Source organism: Onychostoma macrolepis, chromosome 07 (genome assembly GCF_012432095.1).
Source record: "Onychostoma macrolepis isolate SWU-2019 chromosome 07, ASM1243209v1, whole genome shotgun sequence".
NCBI classification, from domain to species: domain Eukaryota; kingdom Metazoa; phylum Chordata; class Actinopteri; order Cypriniformes; family Cyprinidae; genus Onychostoma; species Onychostoma macrolepis.
This window is the reverse complement of record NC_081161.1, coordinates 45,797,401-45,819,898: the sequence shown is the minus strand read 5'-3', so window position 1 is coordinate 45,819,898 and position 22,498 is coordinate 45,797,401. Positions and strand designations below refer to the sequence as shown.

The 22,498-nt window shown below is 35.6% G+C and overlaps 1 protein-coding gene and 1 long non-coding RNA gene across 3 annotated transcripts; one reads left to right on the top strand and one right to left on the bottom strand.

The window, feature by feature from the left end:
- Positions 1-426: 426 nt before the first annotated feature.
- On the bottom strand, positions 427-3,366 carry LOC131544693 (uncharacterized). 2 transcript variants are annotated; one of them, XR_009272192.1, is made up of 5 exons: positions 3,284-3,366; positions 2,360-2,420; positions 1,839-1,922; positions 1,453-1,503; positions 427-1,114 (listed from the first exon to the last, which is right to left on the bottom strand). It is a non-coding gene; the product is annotated as an uncharacterized LOC131544693 (long non-coding RNA). The 2 variants fall into 2 exon arrangements; XR_009272191.1 differs by having other exon boundaries at positions 427-1,503.
- Positions 3,367-5,566: 2,200 nt separating this feature from the next.
- Positions 5,567-15,743, top strand: LOC131543899 (fibroin heavy chain-like). The gene is made up of 5 exons (XM_058781704.1): positions 5,567-5,672; positions 5,745-6,035; positions 8,566-9,266; positions 10,080-10,110; positions 14,230-15,743. Exons 4-5 carry the CDS (start codon positions 10,104-10,106, stop codon positions 15,741-15,743), a joined length of 1,521 nt encoding a protein of 506 aa, XP_058637687.1. The 5' UTR covers positions 5,567-5,672; positions 5,745-6,035; positions 8,566-9,266; positions 10,080-10,103.
- The last annotated feature ends 6,755 nt before the right edge of the window (positions 15,744-22,498 follow it).

Here is a 22,498-nt window from a genome sequence, read left to right as displayed (position 1 = left end):
TTAATCGGTCACCACCCCGAATGTTCTTTTTGATCGTTTCTAAACCCTCAACCATTAGGCCTTCTGGATTACTATTGTGCACATTTTGGAAATGTTTAGCCATAGGATAATCCAAATTGGCTTTCCTAATGGCATTTTTGTCTTTGACACGTCTCTTGGTCCGGCCTACATAAAAACATCCACATTTGCATGATAATCTGTATACCACAAAAGTAGTGTTACAATTAATAAATGATTTTATGTTAGAGTATATTTGAAGCATCGTTTTAATGTGCTTCAAGTACATTTCAATTGTATTTCAGCTCATTAGAAATGCATTAGCATTACACTAATAGTATATTATAAAGCTTCATTGTATATACACACGTACACTCTTTGATATCTAGCAAACTTTAATGTATTATATATTGTTGTGTACATTACAGATATTCATAAAGTACATTAAAAAAAGTACAGCAGCATATATACCTTGGTGAAAAACAAAACATACTATTAAAAGTATTAAAATGCACTTGAAATTCAAGTATGTTTATAGTATATTTGTATTACTACAAACATACTCAAGTACATTTTAATGCATTATACAAAAACCATAATAAATGAAAAAAGACTGAAATGCTATGGCACAGACCCAGAGCACCCCAGTGCTGACAACACACTGTGGAGTCGAGGGAGGGAGGAGCCAAGATGTAGATGGTGTGGCCTTGTAGCTTTACAAAAAAAAAGGTTAAATAACAGTTTTTTTTTAACTTGAATGACTGAATGGAAGCACAAATTAGCCACCTGGAATGGACACATTGCTAATGTTTTTCTTCCAAGATTGACCGAATCACCCTCCATTAGGCCTGGTTCAAAAATCTCTATAACAGAGGTGGTTTCAGTCTGTCTTCTATAGCAGCTGATCTGAAAAACAGCAAATGTTAATATTTCTCACACACACACACACGAAAAAGGCAAATGATGATTGATTTGTTTTCTTCTTTAGAATGACAGTTCGCTGAGAACAATGTACCTGGTCGGTAATATAGTGAAAAACCTTACGTCTCAGCAGTTTCAGATGTACTGTATGCTCTCTTATAAGCAACCCTTCTTACAATTTAATCTTTGTTCTTATCTGTTATGAGAAATATATATTAGAAAATAAAGGCGATAAGGTTGTCAAGCTTGAACAAATATAAACGCCAATCAACCATCACTACCACAGTTTTCTGATCAGCTCAAGACAAAGTAATTGTATGTTCATAATCATGGTTTTTCAAAGATCATTAACCTCATTACAATGAAGCCAAATTGTTCAGGAAATCAGAAATAAATACACTTCATTTTGCAAATAAAAGAATGTTAATGTTGTACATGTTATGACTAATTATTTATTTATTTTTTTCCTGCCAATGCATGTGTCAAAAACACAACTGGTACAGACAAATGACGTTAATTAAATACAAATCTTACCTGAAGTCACAGTGAGGTTCCGAAGCCAGACACCATACACGCTCGCAGAAGCTGGTAAACATAAGAACATACCGCCTGTATTGTTGTGGTATAGTCTTCTGGAAATTGTACTGAATTGTTTTTTTGTTTTTTTTGTTTTTTTTTATCATTATTATTTGTGTGTGTGTGTATAATTGTTTGTTTTCATCTGCATTCCAATTTACCTTGTTATATAGTTTTTTTTTTCTTTCCTTTTCTCTGTTCATTCTTTTGATATCAAATTTTCTATACAGTTTGTAGTGGTATAAGTGTGTTTAGTAGGATGCTTAATTGAGGGAATGGGTGTTTTATTAGAGTGACTTGTGATTGTATTTGGTTGAATAAAAGTGCTTTTATGGGGAACTCACGTCTCTGACCATTTCCTTGTCCGATAATGAATCCGTGACTTTTAGATAAAATGTCATGCTGATAAGTTCCTGGGGTAATAGGCCCTAGGTGGAGTAGTCAACATAAAATAAATAAATAAATACAAATTCTAATTGTTAGTTTGACTTTGTTGTCATCCAGTCCCTTGGGCCACACATTCATACAGTCGATTGCAAAAACACGTTATGTGGGAACTGCCGCTGTATAGCCCCCACTGCTTATCATCACAACATGGATGGGACAACGATGTAAAACTAATATTATTAACCTAGATTATTATTAACATAAATATTAAAACCAATAAACTGATGTGTTTTATGTTGATTGTTTTGTTTCTTTGATTGTGACACAGGTAGAGCTGTGACAAATATATGACATAAAAATCAGTTCATCACAGAGCATCACAACATATAGCCTAACACAGACAAATATAGCACTTAAATACCTTCGTTTAATTTTGAAATGTTTACCCTCCCGTAAAAGCGTGTGATTTTTAACTTACCTGGAATTCATGGTGATCGTTGGACTAAATTTGTCCACTTCACAGAAGACAGACACCGAGTCTGCTTTGAACAAAACAATTCATTAGTTTCCTGAGAATGATGGTTTTTAATTGTACATACTTATATAAAAACAACAATTAAAAAAATAAATAAATCATTAAATCACCTATAAGGATAATAAGGCCCATCAAAACAATCTGAGACACTTAATAAAACACACAAATATTCCTTCACATCAGTGTCGGTGTCATGTTTAGCTGAACAATCAGCTGTGAAATAGGCCTATTGGTTTAGTAACAACTGGCTTATTTAACAAGTCCTTACCCAGCAAACTCTTAAGTGTAACCAGGGCTGTTGTAACGCCCCCCTCCCCAACCTCAGACTAAACAACAACCACAACCCAGCGCTGGTGTTACTACTACAACCGTTTGAGTCAGAGCGCGGGCGTTTTGCACCCTTCCTCAGGAAAGAGCAGTTCTCAACACCACTGGCACATTTATTAACTGAAATAAAGGTTTTCATATGCTTTATTCAATAAATGAAGCCTTTACTGTGCTGTAAAACATTTTTTATTTTTTTTTAATGCATCACACGTCTCATCCCATAATGTCCATGAAACACCTTTTTAAGCAAAACAAAAACAAAATTGTACACTCCTCATTACCACAGCAATATTTTTTTTACATTTTCTAATTGCATTTAATATTTTATTTTTCAGAAACTGAATTTCTAGAAGTATAAAAAAAAAAAAAACCTTATTTCTTTTTTTTATTGTTTGGTTTTGGAGGATTTGTGCATTTGGAGGATGTTTTTCTGCAATGTTTGTATTTTTCACTCACAGCCTCATCAAATCCACACATATCAAGGGTAAACAGACTGATTATTCACTGCTCATAACATAAAGAGTGAGCCGTCTCCCCTACCTCCTCAGAGAAAACACTCCTGGGACAGGATTAGGAATAATCCAGAAAACCAGAGATACTTCCAGTCAGAGAACCAACAGCAGCTACCATTAACCTACAGAGGCACAATTTTATATATGTAGACTTTATGAATCTTCAGAAAAGTCTTTTCAAGTCAATTTTCTTCCCTAGGGATCTCATTCTCACCCACAGTAAGGAAACCTTTTTAATATTTGACGAAGACAACCTTTGTACTCATTGTAGTTTGGGTGTGGTTTTTGAGAATTATCTTCATGGTTATGATTACAGCTTAGATCCACACTACTTAGTAAAACACTTGCAGTGCTGTGCAAATATGAGTTTAATTTTTGGTGTACTGCAATACAAATCTTACTTTAAACAGGTATTTATTATTAGTAGTAGTAGTATTAGTAGTAGTATTTAAATACTTCTGAATGGCAAACAACGTAGAGGGCCAGATGGTGTATTGGCGGTTTCTATCAGCAGGTGTAAATTGGACCACGTAATCAGCTAAACATCACCCATCAGCAGCTACTGCAGAGGCTGACCTTGATGCAGTCACACTGACTCATGGTTACTGCCCATTATTCTTAATACAATTTGTTTACCAAACATTTTACACCTCCATGATATGGTTTTTTGTTGTTGTTTTTTAATCTCATTTTCACAAATAATACCATTATTGTCTCATATGTGTGTGTGTGTGTGTGTTTTATCCATTTAGAGTTTCTTGTCTCTTACAATCATAACACATCAGATAAGTCAAATATTAAAACTCATTAAAAAAATTAAAATAAAATAAAAAATAAACAGCAAAGGTTCAAAGGTTCATACTGAAAAAACAAACAAAACATTCTACTGCTTCGACTTTGAATGCTTTCACTTTAATGCAGGGTCATAAGTTAAACCTCCACAAAAGCCAAATGTACTGTAGTAAAATGGATTATTTCTACATATAACACGTTTAAATGGAACTGTAAGAATGACAGTCATTGATGGAAGTGATGTGAGAGGATCAAATCGAACCATAAGAAAACATCCCCTAACAAATTCTTCCTTGGAGAAAAATGTACCATCGGAAATGAAGGTTATGACACCTATGTGCAATATAGACCATTTACAAAGAGGAACAAAATCATGAGAATGCAATCTATGAAATGATTAATGGTCTGTCTGTTGACCAGTGTCACAAGATGTTTCTAACCGGATGACTGCTATCTTAATATAGAGTCCAGCAGCATGGTAGTGAGTGTGATTGTTGTAAATTATTAACCAATCACAATACTGACATTGTCACATGCAAAGTTAGATCAACTACTCATGCCCAGTTCTGAGATACAAGCAGATGATCTTAAAAATAAGGTAAATAAGGTTTCTTTTCTCTGTGGAAAAATTTACTTCTTTCATTTTGACCTGATTTATTGCTATATTATTGTTTTTATTTATTTTTTTTTCTCTGTATGGACGTTTCTAAGCACAACATAGATACAGCTGCATCATTATTAGCTTTATTTATGTTTACTTTGATCAGAGACTCAAGGAGATATATTTCTGTCTGTCAGTGACAAACCACTTCAAACTTATGTTTTTATTCCGTTACAGTTACTGTAGATTAAACATTTAGTATTGACATCTACACTGTTCACAAAACATATTTGTTATATGTAGAATTAGCATCGAAGTATACATAAATAAATACAATTCTGAACCAACCTACATATATTCATTTATAATGCAACTCATTTGTATGGGTTACATTAGGTAGAAACAGCTCTTTATGGAAACATCTGCAGATCATCACTTTCTACACTAAAAACATCACTGCAACCTTTGCAACCAATGCAACCAATTTAATACATTTGCCTTTCAGGGCAAGTTATTTGCCTGTAGTTTGAAAAGGCAAACATTTCCATATCAGGTTAAGGACCCTGAAAATCAAACAAAGATGAAAAAAAAAAAAAAAAAAAAGATTGTTGTTCCTTGTACTGCTAAATGTTCTCTTTAGTTGTTGTTGTTGTTGTCAATTGTTCAATGAAAAAAACTGTCGTTTTTTTTTTTTTTTTGGGGGTCAGTTTAATTTAAGTTGGAAAGAATTAGTTGAGTTAACTTAAATTGACTGAGGTATATATATATATATACATATATATATAAATTTGATCTCCATTTAATGTCACAAACACAGCTGTGCATGCATGGAAACAGTCTGTTTGTGCCACCTGTTGGTGATTTTGTGAACATGTCAGTTTTGTGAAGTTTTCAGAGATGGGCAATGATCAGTCAGTTATACAATTCCCTGGATACACATCAGTGAGTGAAGATGAACAGATGATCCTGGTGAAAAAATGAAGGTGGTGATCAGTTTATCATTAAAAAGTTCAATGCTGGGCAGGTAAGATTCCATTTCAAAGTTTAGGTTTATTAAGAAATTCTGTTACACGTGTGTCTGTCTCTCTGTTTTTAGGAAAATGATTTAAACTTTCTCCTACAACTCAGTCATCCACACATCGTCCATCACAAGGAAGTCATCACAGGCTGACAGAAATTTCAAAATTCATATTGTGTTAACATATCTGAAGTTACAGGAGTATATTTATTCTCACTTACAGTAGTTTGATCACTTTAATGAATGAATCTGTTTTCAGGTCCTGACTGCTTGTATCTTGTACTGGAGCACTGTGAGGGTGGAGATCTCGCTCAGAAAATCAAACACAAAATACAGGCAGCAGATAGGCCTACATTTCCTGAGAATGAGGTACTGTATCGAAGTGTAGATATAAATATAGAAAAATGTAATCCATCACATCATAGTATTTTAATGACACTAAACTAGACTTACACATTGGTTATCATGCCAGGTAAGAGAAGAAACGGTTATGATGTACAACCACTGCAATAAAAGCGTTAGTACAATATGTATATGAATCAATTAATATAGACTAATCATAAAGAAACACTGTGGCCATTTACTTTCAATAGAAAGTAGCTACAGCCTGCTCTCTATATGTCATTATGTCATACGAGTATCGAAAACTAGATAAAATTTGCTAAAGAAGTCACTAGATTTGTTGCCAGGCAACAATGACAACAAAGCTATGCAATTTTTACTGCTCTGATGTATAATGATCTGTTTATGTGAATTAGAATAAAAGTGTCTTTTTTCATACTTGTAATACAAAAAAAAAAAAAAAAACTACTGCAACACCCCTGATTTGTAATTTAACATTATCAGTTCTGGACTGGACTGTGAAGATCTGCACAACATTAAAGTACCTGCATGATCAACAGATCATACAAAAAAAAAAAAAAACCTGCAGTCAAAGGTACAAATGCAAAATTCTGAAATCTGAACATTAATTCAAATGAAACTTGGATATATTTTAGAGTAGTCAATGTGCAACTTGTATAGCAGTAAAGGTTTACTGTCCTCTGAAAATAACTCATACAGCCATTATTGTCAAAAAAGCTGGCAACAACAGTGAATACAACCCAAACACACCGTCAAGATGACAACTGCCTTGCTGATGCTGGAGTGGCCAAGTGTGTCTCCAGACCTGAACCCTATTGAGCACATGTGGGACATCCTCAAGTCGAAGGTGGAGAAGCACCATGTGTCTAACATCCAACAGCTCCGTGATGTCTTTGTGGAGGAGTGGAAGAGGATGCCAGCAACAACCTGCACAGCTCTGCTGAACTCCAAGCCCAGGAGGACTAAAGCAGTGCTAGATAACAATGATGCCTCTACAAAATATGGGACACAGTTTTGACATGTTCACTAAGGGTGTATTCATTTTTGTTGCCAGTTATTTGGACAATAATGGCTATATGTTGAGTTATATTTAGAGGACAGTAAATGTGTAACTCTATGCAAGCTGCACATTGACTACTCTAAAATATATCCAAGTTTAATTTCTATAGTATTGTCCTTTGAAAATATATACTAAAATGAAAATGTTTTTGCCTCTCATCAAGGGCAGCTGTCATAGCTGGCGACAAGATTAATGTTCTTTAGGCCAGACATTTAAACAATGCTCAGTCTGACCTTCGTGGCCTTCAAAGAGTGCAGCCTCTGAACAACTTAAATATTCAATTCAAAACAACCATTTGAATGTCTAGTTTGCATTGCTGAGCACTGTTGGTCATTTAACATTTCTATAGTAAAACAGTTTTCAAATGTTAAATGTTTCAAAGCTTCACGCTGGAATTCACGCTCTGTTTCGGTCAACAGTAAACCCTGCTTCCTTTGATCTGCTAAACATGAGTTTGTTTCCTTAAATGCACAATTATGCAAATATTTCCATATGCTGTCAGTCCAGTTACATTGTTCAGGTTGAAACTACAAAAACATTCACAGTTGTTATACTACATTTTAGCTGTGACGTAAAGCCCCCAACTCTTTCCCAGAAATGTTGAATAAATGTTCCGGGTTCCAAGCAAAGGTTTTTTTCATGAAAAATACTTAAAAACTTAAATAATGCAATAAAACGTATTTTTTGCCATGCCATTTGTAACAAACTACGACAGAGATAAAGTCAAGTACTGGTCATGTGTTTTATTTAATCTTAAACGTGTCTAAGTTTGAATATTAATAATTTGCATGACCTTTACAAAAATGAATCTTGAAAAAAATTGCAGGAAATGATAATGTCACTATAGTACGTCGATGCTTTAAAAAGAATGTGAAACTAGAAACGCAGCTGTCTCCTGCAGTATGACTCACTGTATTCTCCTACTCATTTGAAGTCTTTGCATTCCAGAGTGGTTCCGTAAACATTATTTACGCATATTCAATACATGACACTCATTGACAGCACCAGTTTTCAAATGCTCAGGTGTGTGTCATCTAAACAAACTTGAGCTCACTGAAACATTGACTTGTGACTCATTGTCATCTTTTATCGTAAAGCAGCCAATGAAACTGTAAACAAGAGTTTTTAAGTGTCTTTATTCCAAGCTGCTTGAACAATGCAACAGCACTGACAAAATAAAACATGTGTGAGACTTACATTAGTCTATCCATATGATTTTTGTGGACACAAACTGATCTTTTTAAGTCTTATATATTTATGACATTGCATTTGTGTATACATTTTAAAATGCATTACACCTAAATAAAGTAATAGTACTTTTAGCAACTATGATTATGTATACTCATATGAGGTAAGGAATCCAGTCATGCCAGTGGCTTATAAAGAGATGTTTCATTCAACACACACTAACAGATGCAATTAATGTCAAATCTGTTGCAATATAACCTTAACAGCATTTTTTGGGTATTCTTCCAGAAACCAACCACTAACAACATCGCCGGCCAACTTTACTGGCTAGACAACTTATTAACTGGAAGTCAGCAAGCCCTCCTGTTTATGGCCATTGGGTTTAAGATGTTTTGCATGCCTTTGCAGTGGAAAATTTCTCAATCACAGAGAAACAGAAGCTGAAACTTTTCTCTAAAGGTTGGACCCCATTCCTGAAATACATTGAGAATACAAATATGTCCTAGTGTTAATTCTCTCTGTGTGTATTTTTATTTGTTTATTTACATTTAGTTTTTGCCCTTGTATGTTACTCTCTCTTTCGGTGTGTTTAGCGTGTAAAACTGTCTGCATTTATACAGCTTATTTATCATTGTGATCCGTGCATATCTTTTCTTCTTCTTCTTTACTATTTTGCTCTCCTGTCTTCCTGGAACATTTGCAGTCTGTTCCAGTAAAAAAAAATAAAAAATAAAAAAAATAAGTCTGATCAAAAGATCACACAAAAATAGCAACTACAAGAAAAACTGAATATTTCAAATATGAATAACATTAGCTCCTCCCTGAAGGATCAGCACCTGAACTGTAAATGGAGATTCCCCCAGTATAAATGAAGAGAAGGTGAAAATCAGAGCATTAGAACTTTAGTGTTACAGTCCCATAAACAACCTCTATAATTACTGTTTTGATTTTTGTGGCAAAAGACCAAAAATAAAAACAAAACAAGTGATGTGAGTACTTTTATATTTAAACTCTTATTCAAAAATGCATTGCTTAAATATTTGTACACAACTGTATTTGCACTTTTTAACGTAAGGGTAACAATTGTGATTCATAAATTACAGAATTGTTTTACACACAAATGCTTGAACATTATACAAGATAAATTTGAATATGAACACTCTGACAGTGTGATCTATCTACATGACATGTGACTTTTGTTATATTTCTATGAAAAGTGTTTTATTAGGCTATAGCTACAAATAATAATAAAAACATACGTCTTTGGGAAGAAGTATGATTGTTCATCATATATATCATTACGATTTAAATTGCATCCAATGTATGATCAACACACATAAGCTTGAATCACAGGATCACAATCCGTGTTTGATCTCGTAGATATGTGAAACACTATGAGAAGTGAGAGCTGTCCATCTCGGCTGCTCTTATTTCACTGTAGCTTTATTTCAAGGTGAGGCATTTATCATCTCAAACAATATATTTTATTAAAGATTACAAGGGCAAGTTCATTTTAAAAACATAATGGTATGAACAGATTCATCATTTACAATAAACACAGTACCGTTTCATAAAAATAAAAAAGTTCATTTTAATTGTCACTTTAATATTATGCTGATATTTTAAAATGTTAAACCTTTCAATTTCCTGATAATGTAATTTGATATGATTTCTGAAACTGCATTATTGTAGATTATTGTAGTGGAAGACCTTCCACTAAAGACTTGTACATGTCAATAGAGCAATGAGAGATTCAGAGGGCGCAGAGCCATGAATAACCTCAATATTATTCACAATTGCAGAGACATCATCAGCAGAAAACGGGAATGGGAGGTAAGATTTGCAATGCTAGATATCGGCAGAGTACATGAAACAAACATGTATTTATATTACTGCTGAATAATTGCAGAATATATATATATATGTATAGTGAATATATAAAATAATTACCCCCACCCAAAATAACCACTTTTTATCCAGCTGTATTTACTCAGTTCAATCCAACATCCAGGTGAAAGATATAACACCAACATGTCAGAAAAAAAAATAAAATAAATAATAATATTTATTTATTTATTTTTTAGAATCACTTGGAAAAAGGATCACCCCATTGTACCAGTATTTTGTTGAACCACCTTTTGCTTTAAGTACAGCATTTAGTCTGTTGGGAATATGTCTCTACTAACTTTGCACATCTAAACATTGGAGTATTTGCTCACTCTTCTTTGCAGAACTGCTCAAGTTCAGTTAAATTTGATGGTGACTGCTTGTGGACTACAGTCCTCAAGTCATTTCACAGATCTTCAATGGGGCTCTGACTAAGCCATGCAAGGACATTCACCTTTTTCTCCTTCAGCCACTGTGTGGTCAGTTCTGCTGTGTGTTTTGGGTCATTGTTATGTTGGAAGGTAAACCCTCTTCCCATTGACAAGTTTCTGGCAGCTTCTGTCAAGCTCAGTCGTGACTGCATGTGGCCTTTCTTGAGTGGCTTTTTTTTTCTTCCTCGAATTTTTTCCTCCACCAATTTATGATATTGTTGTCACATGCACACAATGTCATAAATTCCTGCAACTGCTTCAGAGTTGCTGTAGGCCTCTTGGTAGCCTCTCTGAGCAGTTTCCTCTGACTCCTGACGCAGGGAGGGTCCGTGTTGTACCAAATACCCTCCACTTCTTAATAATAGTCTTCACTGTGCTGCTAGGCATTGATAAACCCTTTGATTTTATTTTTTGTATCTATCTCCAGACTTGTTTCTGTCCACCACTTTATTTCGGAGATCTTTTCACAGTCAGTGCCTTGCCACCCATAAGTTGATTGCTTTAGTTAAGGATTTAAATGCTCCAGTAAAAGCTATTTTCATGCTGAGCTAATAAAAATGACCACATCTGATCAGAGTTGAAAGTCAAATGTTTTTTTTTTTTTTTGTCATTGAGAAGGTGCTTACCTACAACTGATTGTGTTTAGAAGTCATTTTTAGGAGGGGTGTGATCATTTTTCCAAGTCAGTGATTCTGATTTTATTTATTTTACTTATTTATTTGTTCTGACGTGTTATATCTTTCACTTGGATGTTATAAGCTGCACTGATTAAATACAGCTGGATAAAACAAAAACTGTGTCCATTTTCATTTCATGCTGCAAAGCAACAAAATGTGATCATTTTAAAGGGGGGTGATTCTTTTTTTTCTATATCCACTGTATATACACAGTTGTAAGAAAAAGTAAGTGAATGATTTTCAATTTTCTGGTTTTCTGCATAAATTGTTCATGAAATTTGATTTGATTTTCACCAAAGTCACAAATATCAACAAACACAATATTTCTAAACTGAGGAAACACAAACAATCATCATATTTCATGTCTTTATTGTGCACACTCATTAAACTTACAAAGTGATGGTGGAAAAAGTAAGTGAAACACTAGGCTTCTGGTATCACTAAATGCCAACTGGAGTCAGATCAATGAAATTATAAAAAAGGGTGTGGTTTAGAGCTAAAATGACTTATATAAACACCCAAACAGTGTCAGTGTGCCATTCACAAGCAGCATTAGCTGATGTGAGCCATGACAAAAAAAAAAAAAAAAAAAAACATGTCAGACAACCTACGATCAAGAGTTGTTGATATGCATGTTGAAAAAGTTACAGTCTTAAAGACTTTAGATATTCATCAGTCTACAGTTAGAAAAATTGTCTAACTATGGAGATAATATAATACAATATGGAGATCTCTCCAAAGGCACAATGCAGAATGTTCAATGAGGTGAAAACAACCAATTCACTGAAACTGGTTAACATCTCCATTCATGAGTCAATCATACATAAAACATTGAACAGGCATGGTATCCATGGAAGGACACCACGAAGGAAGCCACTGCTCCTGCAAACATTGCAGCATGCCTAAAGTTTGCCAAAAACCACCTTGACACTCCACAACACAACTGAGAAAATGTCTTGTAGACAAATATAATTATTTGGGAAGAACATGCAACGCTAGTTATAGTGAAAAATTAAAAAAAAAATAAAATAAATAAATATAAAAACACAGCATATCAACATGAAAACATCCCAACGGTGAGGTATGGTGGAGGGAGCATTAAGATTTAAGGTTGCTTTGCTGCCTCTGGACCACTTGACATTGTGGAGGGAAAAATTATTTCCCAAGTTTAACAGGATATGGATACGTCTTCGGAGACGTAAAATCCACTTTTCACGGCCGCACTTTTATCTTTTATCTTTTAAACGGTCCAGATTGGTATATCCTTTAAAGCTGCTGGGCTTGTTAGTTCTGACTGTGCAAAGTTCTGTATTATGTTCAATATGAACTTCACGAAAGATTAGTTCTGTGTGAAATTATAGAGCGACACGAAGGTAAGAGCATTATTGTTGTTGTTAAAATTTTTTATTGTCGGATTATCGATTATCATACAGAATGACACAGTTTTGACTGTCATGGTGTGTGCATGAACGAGTGTGAAATACCTATAATTACGTTGCTTATTCTGATCATTTATATTGGGCACTTTTTTTGCATTTAAATTCTGACTGTTGACAATGCATGTGTTTTTCGAGAGCATCGGTTCATTTCTTGATTGCAGTTTTGTCAGTGTCTGCTTACATATTTTAATCATATTTAAATAGTTCTCTTTAATGTATTTGCCCCGATTCGATCCATGGAAAAAAATAAAATAAAAAATAACGTCCCAACATTTCTGGAATTCAGGTTGTAATACATAGCTACAGGAAATGCTTGCTTGAGGTTATTGCTGCCAAAGGTGGTTCAACCAGTTATTAAAGCACTTTCACTTACTTTTTTTCACCATCACTTTGCATGTTTAATGGGTATGTTCAATAAAAACATGAAAGATCATGACTGTTTGTGTTTTATCAGCTTAGAAATATTGTATTTGTTGATATTTGTGACTTTGGTCCTATCTTCAATCTGATGAGCACTTTAGGAGGATGGATTTCATATAAAAAAAAAAAAAAAAAATATTCATACAGAGATTCAGAATCGGTAAATCAGTATTACTATTAATATAGTTAACTAAAAGACAATAGTTCACTTACTTTTTCTTGCAACTGTATGTGTGTGTGTATATATAGCGGATACATTAAGTATTGAAGGCGTCACCATTATTCCCAGTAAATATATTTCTAAAGGTGCTGTTGACATGAAATTTTCCCCAGATGTCGGTAACGACCCTAAGTATACGTTCGAAGAAAACAAAACAAATAAGTTCAGAAATTAAGTTATGTGTAATAAAATGGAATGACAAAAGGGAAAATAAGTATCAAACTACTGAAATGCATTACTTTGTACCAAAGCCTTTGTTGGTAATGACAGCTTCAAGACTCCTACTCTTTATGAGAAGTGTCATGGGATTTTTAATGACCACAGAGAGTCAGGACCTCGGTTTAACGTCTCATCCGAAAGACAATGCTTTTTACAGTATAGTATCCCCGTCACTATACTGGGGCATTAGGACCCACACAGACCACAGGGTGAGCACCCCTGCTGGCCTCACTAACACCTCTTCCAACAGTAACCTAGTTTTCTCAGGAGGTCTACAATCCAGGTACTGACCAGGCTCAGCCCTGCTTAGCTTCAGTGGGCAACCAGTCTTGGGCTGCAGGGTGATATGGCTGTGGCCATGGTCACATGAAGAGAGGGAGGTGCAAAAAGGCATGGCCTGCATCCCAATGTGCATTCTATATATCTTAAATTATATGTAATATTAATTTTCAGTACTATTTAGGGCAAATAGGGTGGATAGTATGCACATTGGGTACTGTTGATAATACTTGGGTTATTATCAACATCTGGTGAAAATTTCATGTCAACAGAATCTTTAGAAATATATTTACTGAGAAAAATGGTGACGCATTCATTACTTATTTTACCCGCTGTATATATAATGCCATAATGCCTGAACAAGCGTTTTCTTCAAATAGGAGTTGTGTCTTCACCAGAACGAAAGATTGTGCTTCTTGGGAAAACAGGAGATGGCAAAAGCAGCTCTGGAAATACAATCCTCCAAAAAAAAGCTTTCAAATGCGAAGCTTCACCAAATTCCACAACATGTACATCTGAAAGAGAGCATGGGACAGTAGATGGAATAAATCTTACAGTTATTGACACACCTGGATTCTTTGACACAAACGGTCATAATGATAAGGCCATTAAAACTGAGATCATTAAAACCATTACTGAATGTGCTCCAGGTATTGATGCCTTTGTCATTGTTCTAAAAGTTGACAGGTTCACAAAACAAGAAATTGAGATTGTGAAAAAAATCGGTGAGTATTGTGGAGAGGAAATCTTTAAACATGCAGTGGTTTTATTCACTCATGGCGAACAGCTAAAAGATCAAACCATTGAAGAATTTGTTCAGAAAAGTCCCAAACTGCAGGAGTTTGTTTATAAATGTGGAGGTCGCTGTCACATCATCGACAACAATTTCTGGAATCAATGTCTCCATTGCCCCTGTAGTTGTGGACACAAAAGTAATAATTTCCAGGTGAAAAATCTTCTGGATACCATAAATAAAATGGTGCAAGAGAATGGCTGCTACACCAATGAGCTTATGCTCATTGCAGAGCAAGAAATTCAAAAGGAGATGAACAATGAAAACAAAGACAATTTATCTTCAGAAGAGAGGCGTGAAAGAGCAAAGAAGAATGTTTCAAAAAAATTCCTCATTCGGCTCGCAGGGGTGGCCACAGGGACACTGGTTGGTGCTTTTCTGGGCATCGGAGTTGCAGTGGCCTCCGTTGTGGCTTTACTGAAGGGAGCAAACTGCGATAAAGCAGTGATGCTGGGAATAGCAGCAGCAGAAGCAGCAGCAACAGTAGCAGGAGCAGGAGCAGCAGGAGCAGGAGCAGGAGCAGGAGCAGGAGCAGGAGCAGCAGCAGCAGCAGGAGCAGCAGCAGCAGGAGCAGGAGCAGGAGCAGGAGCAGCAGCAGCAGGAGCAGCAGCAGCAGCAGGAGCAGGAGCAGGAGCAGCAGCAGCAGCAGCAGCAGCAGCAGGAGCAGGAGCAGGAGCAGCAGCAGCAGCAGCAGCAGCAGGAGCAGCAGCAGCAGGAGCAGGAGCAGGAGCAGGAGCAGCAGCAGCAGCAGGAGCAGCAGCAGGAGCAGGAGCAGGAGCAGCAGCAGCAGCAGCAGTAGCAGGAGCAGCAAAAGCAGGAATAGTGACAGCAGCCGGAGCCGCGGCAGTGGAGGCAGGAGTTGTTGCAAGCGCCGGCATCGGAGCAGCAACTGGTGCAGGAATCGCTGTTGTTGTTGTTGCTGGAACAGCAGCCCTTGCAGGAGCGATCGGAGGAGGCATCACTGGATTCAAAGCAACAGAAGAAGCTGATTCTGTGGTTGATGCCATTAAGATTGCGGCCAATACCAGCTATAACAATGCAAAAGGGGTTGTTGAAAAGGCACATCAACTGCCAATGAATGTTCGTAAGAAGTTTCGGTAGAATTCCTTGTTGTTGAAATAAAACATTACAAATTAATTTATAAATACAACATATTGTATTTCATTGAAAAAAAATAATAGTAAACAAATGAAATTCAATAATCAACACTTTATGATTAATTATTTTCAGTAGATAACCATAACCTCTATCATGTTTGTGGTATGTCTATAAAACGCATGCGCAGTAGCGTGGTGACGTCACGTACCTTGTATTTACCGTAAACACGCGTACGCGCCGTACTGACTGGTGTTAATGCACATGTCCAGGTTCATTCACTTCCGGATGTTCTAAGGGTATGGTGGATTTGAGATTCGGTGGCAGTTAAGGAACATTTACTTACTTGTGTTTTCTTAAAAATGTGCGTTTGTGTTAATGGCTTTTAATTGTAAGCATGCTTTGGTCATAATCATAGAGAGTGTCATTGCAAATGTGTGCGATTTCAAACATTTATGACATGTTTTATGATATGTGTTAGTATTCGAAGTGACAGGGATTCTGCTGCTGGTCTTTTTTAAAAGTCTTGTTTTGCCTAAAATGAGCCTTTTAAGATGTCTTAAGAGCAGAAAGACTTATATTAATAGAGTAATGCCATTGATGGTTGCATGCATTGCAAAAAAAAAAAAAAAAATCTCATATTTGTCATTAACTAACATTATCAAAGATGAATAGATACTGTAACAAATGTATGGTTCATTGTTAGTTCATGTTAATTAATACACTAACTGGTGTTAACCAATGACACCTTATTGTAAAGTGTTACCTCTTAAATTTACCTTCGTGTGACTTTTTAGGGACATTATCAGTGAGACGAAATTCAGAGAAGAGGCCCACTTCATGTGGCTAGTGTGGGATTACAAATTTATTTAAATGTTTAATTTAGATTCCAATGTAATAATATACAAACTGAAGAAGTTATATACATTGTATTTAGCATTTATGGTGAAGATGGTGACATCAGATGAACGACTGTGATATACAAAGTTTGTAGCAAGAGGTTGTCAGTTCCTGTTCTCTTATTGTAAGTGAAATGAGCCAGACGACAATTATCTGCACCTCAGTATTGTAGTACATTGTAAAACAGTATGCAATAATAACTTATTGAGTGTAAATTCCAATTTCAATTCAAATTATTAAATGGATGCCACCTTATTGGGACAATAAAGCCCTCCCTTACAACTTTTTTGATTATTTCCTTAATTTTTATTGAAAATAAATGTTTTTCTGATGTGATGTGATGTGATTTGAAATTTGAAAAGGGAGAAAAACAATTTCGCCAAAAGGCGGATTCGAACCCTGGTTGATCACGTCAAAATGTGAACAACGTTTTACAATCTGCGCCACTAACATTGACGGCTGATAGATATCTTTTTTAATGTTGACTATCACAATAAGAAATATATAAGGTGCCATTAAAGTGTAATGTTATAATATACACAGTGAAGTAAAGTGCAACAAAATGTTAATAAATTGTAAATAAAATACTACACAGATATTACAGAATAAACTCTGTAATTCCGTATAATTTTACCTCAGATGAAACATGGTTAAAATCATGGATATGTGCTGTTACATTTTACTGTTTTTTTCCCCTTCTTTTTTTTTTCCACCTTAGCGTTCTTTAATACTTTTACATTTTATTAGAGTATTCTGTTAAGTATGCGCATGCGTTTTAATGATGTGTTACATCACGCAAGATGCAAAAACACCTAACGTCATCACGCAATGCAAATTACACAAGCGTGTTATAAGGCTTGTTTGAGATGCGCCTCGCCTCGCCTGAAATGTAGGCGAGAGTAGGCGGCTGCAGTGAGGGGAGGAGTGAAATAAGCGCGGTCAAGACGGACAGTTCTGACCTCTCGAAGTAGAACGAGATCAAACGAGATCAAAGGCGGATATCGCGTTATTCTCATTCATATGCTGTGCTGCTGATAAACATGATATAATTTCAGTTCTGTTGCTTTTATATGAATATAAATATGATGAACAAGACACTCGAAGTGCTTGCTATTTAATTCCATACGAAAGGCGTATTTATCCTCCATTTTTATTTTAATTCAAACATGTATTTTAGATTTGTATAGAAAATATAGCAACAATCACAAATCTCACACAGAGATCGCACTGTCATAGTGTTTGGGAATATTCATGCACAGTTTAAATACATAATTGCTTGAAATCAGATTAAAAAAAAATAAAACATTTTAGAAGAGAAGGCAGCATCACGGTTGTCTGAACCAGTGACCAGTGAGCATTAAGCTGTGTCGTCAGTCAGTCTTTTCCCATCATGCTTTTGATCAGCGCAGTCGGTGGAGAGCAACTGCGCGCGACTGCTCAATCCGACACAGCCGCCTTGCCATCACGAGAGTTTTTTGGCACACGTTAGCATGACATCAGAGCAAGGCGGACATAACTCGGACACTTTTCTAACCGGCATGCATCTCGCGGTGATCACCGGTGATCGGTTCTGCGCAGATTTTGCTCATCTCAAACAAGCCTATTATCAAACCTGCCAGATTTTACATGTTCAAGATGCAATGAATCCGATAAAACACATTTAATATTTGCATTGTCTAATAAAGGGAATAAACTATTTATTTTACCTCCTCTGGCCACCCCTAGTAAAATTTTCTGGGGGCGTCACTGGCCATGATTGGCTTACAGTGCCCCGCTGTCACCAAGCTTGCCCCAAATTTGGAATCATATCACACCAAACAATTTTGGGTGAAATGGGTTTTTGTCCTGTAAACTATATAAAAAGAAAAACAGCTGTTAAATCAAATCCGCATTGGCTGGCTGGCACAGAGCCAGAGACACACACGTTTTTAAAGCACTGCGCATTAAAACCAATCATATACGATTCTGTTGAGCTTATGAATGCAAGGACCAATCAGAAGCGTTCAGATGAGTCGTCGCTGAAACAAGCTGTTTCGTCACCGTGCGCGCTCACTGACTGAATTCTCTCCTCAGAAATAACAAAGTGAAGATGTACGAATGTAAGTAAGATATTAATTTCACAGTGTAAGCAGCTTTAGAGATTATTATGGCAGTTTTTGAGAGTGCTTGAACTCGCTGGACTGAAGTGTAAATGTTATTTGATAATGTAAACGTTCTTTGCTCTTTTTGTACAATGAAAGTGTTATAAGCTAATTAGTAATTTACAATGTTTTAATTAAATCCACATAAAATACAATGTCAGTCGTATTATATGTTTATGGTATGACACTCATTTTATGGTATATGACATCTGGTACTTAAGTAAAAAGACAGATTTTTATGCAAAGTTAATATTACACTATTAGGCTACTTTGCCTGTCGCCCATTATAGATCAACTAACATAATCTATAAAGGTGCAAAATGCATTTACTTACACATATTTGAGAATCGAGATATTTCATGATATATTTTGGGAATATTTCGAATAAAAAAATAATAATGCATAAGCCTATATCAGTTATACAGTGGTATTGTGGCTGCTGTGTGTCATATGACAAGCATGAGAGCCCCCCCCCCCACACTCATGCACCCTCAAAAATGATGCCCCTGACATCATTATTTGTCAAAATAAATGAAACATGATGAAATATTAATTTTAGTTGAAATTGTTATAGATTACTTTTAGAGATTGCAATGATACATGACATGGTGAAAAAAGACTGAATAATAATAATACTTAAAGTAGGTTAGGATGAATTTGAAAATTGTGCCCCCTAAAAGCACAAGTGGCCCCTGTCTGCCCCCTTCGTGGCTCACGGGCTTCCTTCTGCACCGAAGCATTACAACTATCGATTTTTAACAAAACAGGCCTACTCAAATGTATCTAACCTAACTATTTTCACTTGTTATTGTCTAAAAAACAGACAGCGTTATCCAAAGATAGGATTACTTGGCACCAGTAGACAGCCCTTTTTTCTCCCATAAATAAAAACCGCGGAGTGAAGAAGAGGAGGAGTTACGAGACTTCTCAGACAGTTGAAGTGTCCAATGGAGTTAAGAGATTTGCTCTCAAGCTATTTTCAACACTTTAGATTGGTTAATAATTTGTAAAAATAACAGACCCACGTGGGGACTGACCAATAGCATCGATTTGTGAAAAAATATGAAATTGACAAAATTTGGACATAGGAGGTTTCCGCCCGACAGCGACGATATGCAGTACGTAAATAGGAGTAAATCAAATAGCTATTACTTACAATTATTGCTTACTTACAAGTAGACTTCTTCTACTTTAGCAATTTCAGGTTTGTTTAAAAAAAAAACTGTAAACAGACAGCGGAGATTTCAACTGATTTATCAGGGACGTGCAGAGAGTCCCTCAGGGGCAGGGGTTCAAATGTAAAATAGGGGCAATGTAAAAAAAAAAATTACAGGTCAAAAGGATACATTACTATTTTATATTTTTGTAATAAGTTGCTTATGGTCATCAAGCCTGCATTTATTTGCTAATTTTTTTTTTATATACTTTAAAATACATTTTATGCAATTCTGATGTATTATCAATGTTGGAAACCTGTGATACAGTTTTCAGGATTCTTTGATTTAATAAAAAGTTTAAAAAGCACAGCATTTATTTAAAATATAACAATATATGTTGAAAATCTTGAGGTCAGTATATTTTATTTTCTATTTTTTAAAGAAATTAGTTTTCTGTGAAACAGGAAGCCATGGCTGGATAATTTCATGTTCATAATCACCCTGGACTGCTCAACATTGTGAATATGAATGAGAATATACTTCGGAGACATTTTACTCATAAGAATTTCTAGGGGTACCGATAATTGTGTCCAACGTGTATTTGAGAAAAACATTTATTTCATAATGATATTTCCCCCCATTTTAAATTCTTATTATCCAATGAAAGGTTAGATGTTTGTGATTTTTTTCAAAAGGATTAACAATTCAATACATTTTTCACAGCCTTCTTTGATCATATTTACCAAGGGTACCAATAATTCTGACCACTACTATATATCCAACTTGACTAATGACTAAACTTATGTTTTCATTTTGAGCACTTTGTGAAACTATATATAAATAATTAAATTCAGTTGATTTCTTTGCATAGTCATATATTTTCTTTCTGCTGCCAAACTTTTGCTGCAGCAGAAGTGTTTATTCCTGCCTTGTAAATGCATTTAAATGTATAACATTTTTAATAACGACATCTCTTAATCATCAGCAGAACACTGAATTGCGCTGACTCTTGAGAGAAGTGAATCCAGCTGACACTTTGCTGATGCTCTCCACGGTCCGTGTGACTGGCTGTTTTCTGCACACGTCACACTCAGGTGCATGCGCTCCAGAGTTAATCACAAACTCTGGTTCTAACTCAGATGACAGAGAACGTTTATATTGAGCTTTGTGAGCCTGCTGATCCTGATCTAAACCAGGCTGACTTTATTGGGTTTTGTCAACTCAAAACTTACTTTGCAACTCTGAGTTTGTTCATCTCGCTTCGTGCTACAGGCCATTGGAGTCTAACTGGCCTTATTGCCCTGCCCCAACTCTGCCAGCTTTGGGGAGAGGGTGCTAAATGGCAGTCGAGTTAGTATCAGTTGCACGGGGACCGAAACTTTGACATCTTTAGATTTCAGTGCCATAGAGAATCATTAGAAAATTTGAAGCTCTCATCTGTTTGATGGTGTTTATGCTACAAAAATAGCAAAACAATGTCCCTGGCATACTTGTAACACTGATTACAGGTATCCTGTGAGGATGGGCAATGAAATTGATTTTATTCTATTTCCTAAACCCAAAAAAGGCAGAGCAAAATGGCCCTAAGCATTCAGTCCCAATCCCAATGAAGACGAAAATTTTAATTTATGGTTGTCATACTCTCATTAAGTTACACTCTTCATCTGCTCAAGCAGAACATTAATGTAAATCTTGTGCTTCAGTAAGGTATCTCTGGTTAAAACTAGCTAACATTAAAGTTAGTGAGTCAGTGCTAATGTATAAATCTAAATAGCAAACTGTTCTCACGTAGTGTAGGTCAAAAACATAGACAAAGGCCTACATTTCAGTGCCTCTCCATATATAACTGGTTAAATGTAATCTTGCCCTGCCTGTGGTACATGAATCCTGTATGTTGTCATCTGAGAATGTGATGACTGTAACATGAGGCTTCTCCTGCTTGGATTGTGATCTATAAACCCTTACTTCCAAAGTAATCTTGTTACCCACCATATTTATTTTTAAATCTTTTACATATCCATCCATAGCATTTTTAAGTCTTACTTAAGTGGTGATCCTTCTGTGTCAAAAAACGTCTTGGGACAAGGTTTTCACACTAACAGCTGCCATTGTAAGACAGTTAGTAACTCTGAACAACAGGACTTTTTTTGACAATTCCACTCTGTTCTTGTATGACATCTGGACACAGTGAGTGAGAGGAAACACGACTTGCATTTCACAAATACTTCTCCATGTCTATTAACGTGAGGTTATTTTATTTATATATGTATGTATGTATGTATGTATGTATTTGTTTATTTATTTAATTTTTAAATTATATTGCCTTTGGACATTTTTTTGCAAACAATTGTGGATCATGCCAACATTACTCTTCCACAGAATCTGATACAAAAACATTTTAACATTTCTCTGCTCTGAGGGAGTATTCATGTGTCAGATGTGGCCACAGCCCTCCCATTTTTTATTGCAGATGGAAACTGTAAAATTACATTGTAATTGACATCAAAAGACATCAGGCTGACCCAGTGAAAATACACTGTATTTGGTGCTGAACTGGGAGTTT